The 4,440-nt window shown below is 46.1% G+C and overlaps 1 protein-coding gene across 1 annotated transcript in view; it reads left to right on the forward strand.

Moving 5' to 3' along the window:
• LOC107574442 (cadherin EGF LAG seven-pass G-type receptor 2-like) overlaps window positions 1–4,440 on the forward strand; it is a 52,641-nt gene that overhangs the window by 32,268 nt on the left and 15,933 nt on the right. The window contains exons 6-11 of the mRNA XM_016260880.1: window positions 1,917–2,093; window positions 2,169–2,332; window positions 3,012–3,137; window positions 3,211–3,377; window positions 3,927–4,100; window positions 4,266–4,379. Coding sequence (XP_016116366.1) covers window positions 1,917–2,093; window positions 2,169–2,332; window positions 3,012–3,137; window positions 3,211–3,377; window positions 3,927–4,100; window positions 4,266–4,379 — 922 coding nt within the window. The remainder of the gene's footprint in view (window positions 1–1,916; window positions 2,094–2,168; window positions 2,333–3,011; window positions 3,138–3,210; window positions 3,378–3,926; window positions 4,101–4,265; window positions 4,380–4,440) is intronic.

The raw sequence follows: 4,440 nt of genomic DNA on the forward strand, positions 1-4,440 counted from the left end.
TGTGTGTGTGTGTGTGTGTGTGTGTGTGTGTGTGTAACCTCATGCATAGTGCTCGACTCCTTTAAGATGACAGTCAACACACACACACACACACACACACACACACACACACACAGGGGTCAGAGGTCAGCAGAGGCATCACTGTCATTTGTAAATGCTTGTTCATGATGTCAGTGAATGTGATTCATAATTTCTAGTTTTATTGAGCTTTTTAGTCATTTTAGCACTTAATTTATGTCAGTTTCTAATTCTAGTTTACATTTCTGAAGTTTAAGGTTTCAACTAATATATGTACATATAGTCAGACATTTACAATCAGATCAGATCACATCTGTGTGTGTGTGTGTGTGTGTGTGTGAGTGAGTGAGTGTGTGTGTGTGTGTGAGAGAGAGTCTCTGTGTTTCTCTGTGTTTGTGTGTGTGTGTGTGAGAGAGAGTGTGTGTGTGTGTGTGTGTGAGAGAGAGAGTGTGTGTGAGTGTGTGTGTGTGAGAGAGACTCTCTCTGTGTGTGTGTGTGTGTGTGAGAGAGAGAGTGTGTGTGAGTGTGTGTGTGTGAGAGAGACTCTCTCTGTGTGTGTGTGTGTGTGTGAGAGAGAGAGTGTGTGTGAGTGTGTGTGTGTGAGAGAGACTCTCTCTGTGTGTGTGTGTGTGTGTGAGAGAGAGAGTGTGTGTGAGTGTGTGTGTGTGAGAGAGACTCTCTCTGTGTGTGTGTGTGTGTGTGAGAGAGAGAGTGTGTGTGAGTGTGTGTGTGTGAGAGAGACTCTCTCTGTGTGTGTGTGTGTGTGTGAGAGAGAGAGTGTGTGTGAGTGTGTGTGTGTGAGAGAGACTCTCTCTGTGTGTGTGTGTGTGTGTGAGAGAGAGAGTGTGTGTGAGTGTGTGTGTGTGAGAGAGACTCTCTCTGTGTGTGTGTGTGTGTGTGAGAGAGAGAGTGTGTGTGAGTGTGTGTGTGTGAGAGAGACTCTCTCTGTGTGTGTGTGTGTGTGTGAGAGAGAGAGTGTGTGTGAGTGTGTGTGTGTGAGAGAGACTCTCTCTGTGTGTGTGTGTGTGTGTGAGAGAGAGTGTGTGTGTGTGTGTGTGTGAGAGAGTATCTCTCTGTGTGTGTGGGTGTGTGTGTGTGTGAGTGTCTCTGTGTGTGTGTGTGTGTGTGGTTTACGTCATTATTTTATGACCATTAAGAATTTGCGACTCTCAGGCCCCGCCCCTGTGCTGCTCTGATTGGCTCGTTTAAACTCACAGCATGTGTGACCTGCAGCAGCAGGGTCAGTCTGAGAGGGGTCGTGACCTCTGTGTGATGAGATCATTCATTAAGCCAGGCTCGTTGTGTCTGTTGGTGTTCGTTCGAGTGGAATCAGATGACAGTTTGAAGTCACTCGTCTGAACAAATAGAAATCAAGATGAAGCTCCTTATTTTATATTCATATAAGATTAATTTTTACATTTATATTTTTTATAAGTATAAAAAAAATATATAATATAATATATAATTATATATTTATACGATTACATATTATCCACAAGATGCCAGACAGATAGAAATACACCAGAAATGAAGATGAAGCTCGTCACTGTCTGTCTGTGATGTATTTTCATGGTTGTGTTTGATGCCGCTGTTCTCTGATCGTCCCGTCTCTCTCTCTCTCTGTCTGTCTGTCTGTCTCTCTCTCTCTCTCTCTCTCTGTCTCTCTCTCTCTCTCTCTTTTCTTGGTTGATTTAAACTATTCTTGTGGGTAATATAAGTTGTATGAAGTCTTTTTGTTTTAAATTGGTCAGAACTGGATGTCTGTCTTATTTTAAAACAATATTAAAAGTAAAATAATCAGGAGCTCATCTTGTTGCTGCTGCTACTCAAATGGAACTCTCTCTCTCTCTGTCTCTCTCTGTCTGTCTCTCTCTCTCTCTCTCTCTCTCTCACTCTCTCTCTCTCTCTCTCTCTCAGCCCGTCCTGAACCGCGCAGGTCTCCCTCAGGGCCCATCCGATCAGAAGTTCGTCGTGGTGACGGTGGACGATTGCGACACGTCGGTGGCTCTGCGCTTCAGTCACGTGATCGGAAACTACTCGTGCTCCGCCCAGGGCAGCCAATCAGGATCCAAGAAGTAAGAGCGTGAGTCTGACGAGCACTGATCGCCAGTAATAGCGCGACTGTGTAATGTTGTGTTGTTTTGCGGCAGGTCTCTGGATCTGACGGGGCCACTGCTGCTGGGCGGCGTTCCCAAACTCCCCGAGGACTTTCCCGTCCGGAGCCGGCAGTTCATCGGCTGCATGAAGGACCTGCGCATCGACCAGCGGCACATCGACATGGCCGGATTCATTGCTAATAACGGAACCCTAGCCGGTGATTAGTGCTACTGGATCTTAGCGCTGCGGTTGACACTATCGACCACAGCAGGGGTGCCCAAACTCGGTCCTGGAGGGCCGGTGTCCTGCAGAGTTTAGCTCCAACCCCCTCTTACAAGCTCTTACTAGACATACTACAAACTCTGTAGCAGGTGTGTTGAGGCAAGTTGGAGCTAAACTCTGCAGGACACCGGCCCTCCAGGACCGAGTTTGGGCACCCCTGGACCACAGCATTCTTTTGAATAGGCTAGAAAATTATGTTGGCATAAGAGGAAGTGCATTAGCATGGTTCAAATCTTACTTATCTGACCGCAATCAATTCGTAGCAGTGAATGAAGGTATCATATCGATCACAAGTGCAGTATGGAGTGCCTCAAGGCTCAGTACTAGGACCGTTGCTTTTCACGCTTCACCTGTTACCCTTGGGAGATATCATCAGGAAACAGTGTTAGCTTTCACTGTTATGCTGATGATACTCAGCCCTATATTTCTTCGCGGCCCGACGAAGCATATCAATTTGCTCAATTTCCTTCAACACACTATTTTTCTGTTTAATACTGTAAAGCTGCTTTGACACAATCTGTATTGTAAAAAGCGCTATAAAAAAAGAAAGAAAAATTTGTCACGTTGACCATGACAATGCTATCCCGTAATGAGTGTACGATGTGTTTTCCCAGGATGTTCTGCGAAGCGTCATTTCTGCAGCACTAACCCGTGTCTGAACGGCGGCAGCTGCGTCGATCTGTGGGGTTCGTTCCGATGCGACTGTCCGCTGGGATTCGGAGGACGAAACTGCGAGAAAGGTGAGCGAGCGTCACGTGAGCCGCGCGTCCGTTAGCGGCAGATCGGTCATTAACAACACCTGTCTGTCCGCAGTGATGCCCAACCCCCTGCGTTTCCATGGTAATGGCCTGTTGTCGTGGCGGGATCTGGCCTCCAAGGTAACGGTTCCGTGGCACCTGGAGTTCATGTTCCGCACGCGACAGCCGACGGCGACGCTGATTCAAATCAGTTCAGCGCAACAGCACAACCTCACCATACAGGTGCAGTTAAAACACACACTTCATATTCACACCGTTTTTACAAATGATGGCTTTAGCTCTGTTACTGATACAAATACGCCACCAAAATATGGTTAGTTTGGTACACACACACACACACACACACACACACACACACACACAGATAAACACACACAGCTGATCAGCTTCAGCAGGTAGGTGCACTGACTGATTTTTGTATGTGTCTGCAGCTCCACCTGCTGGCTGTGTGTGATATGACACCTTACACACAGCAAACCTGGGTTTAACAAGCAGTTTTTGTTATTAGATTTGAAAAACAACTTTTTTTGTTCTATGTATATGTATTTCCTATTGACATTTGGAGTGGGACATTGATAAGTTGATACTTGATTCATATAATATTTTACATGAATATATTATACTCTCATATGTATGATTCATCGTAGAGCGTGTTTGATAGGACAGGTGTTTGTGAATTGAGTGATGATGTCATCAGTGTTGTTTTGGTCTGTAAATGATGAATGGACGTCACTGAGTGTGTGTGTGTGTGTGTGTGTGTGTGTGTGTCAGCTGAGGGAGGGTTACGTGTTGACGTCGGTCCAGCGCGGCGAGGACTCCACCGTGTCTCGTGTTGATGATGTCACAGTGAGCGATGGCCAATGGCATCATCTGTTGCTGGAGCTGCGGGGCCCCGCGGCGGGCGGCGTAACGGCGGCGCTGAGCCTCGACCACGGCCTGTACACGGTCAGACATGATACATTTGACCTCGTCTTAAAATATTACTACATTTATTATTTTATAGTTTAATACACTTAAAATGTTTTGTAAAGAGTGAATTTATTTACCAATTTAATGTAGATGTAATGTGTGTGTGTGTGTGTGTGTGTGTGTGTGTGTGTGTGTGTGTAGTCGTCTATGGATCTGGACTCTAAGCTGAAGGGTGTTAAACTTAAGACTGTGAGTGTCGGCGGAATCACAGACAGCAGGAATAAAGTCATCAGTGGATTCAGAGGATGTGTTCAGGTGATACACACACACACACACACACACACACACACACACACACACACACACACACACACAC

This window comes from Sinocyclocheilus grahami, unplaced genomic scaffold (genome assembly GCF_001515645.1).
Source record: "Sinocyclocheilus grahami isolate Dianchi unplaced genomic scaffold, SAMN03320097.WGS_v1.1 scaffold2229.1, whole genome shotgun sequence".
NCBI classification, from domain to species: Eukaryota; Metazoa; Chordata; class Actinopteri; order Cypriniformes; family Cyprinidae; genus Sinocyclocheilus; species Sinocyclocheilus grahami.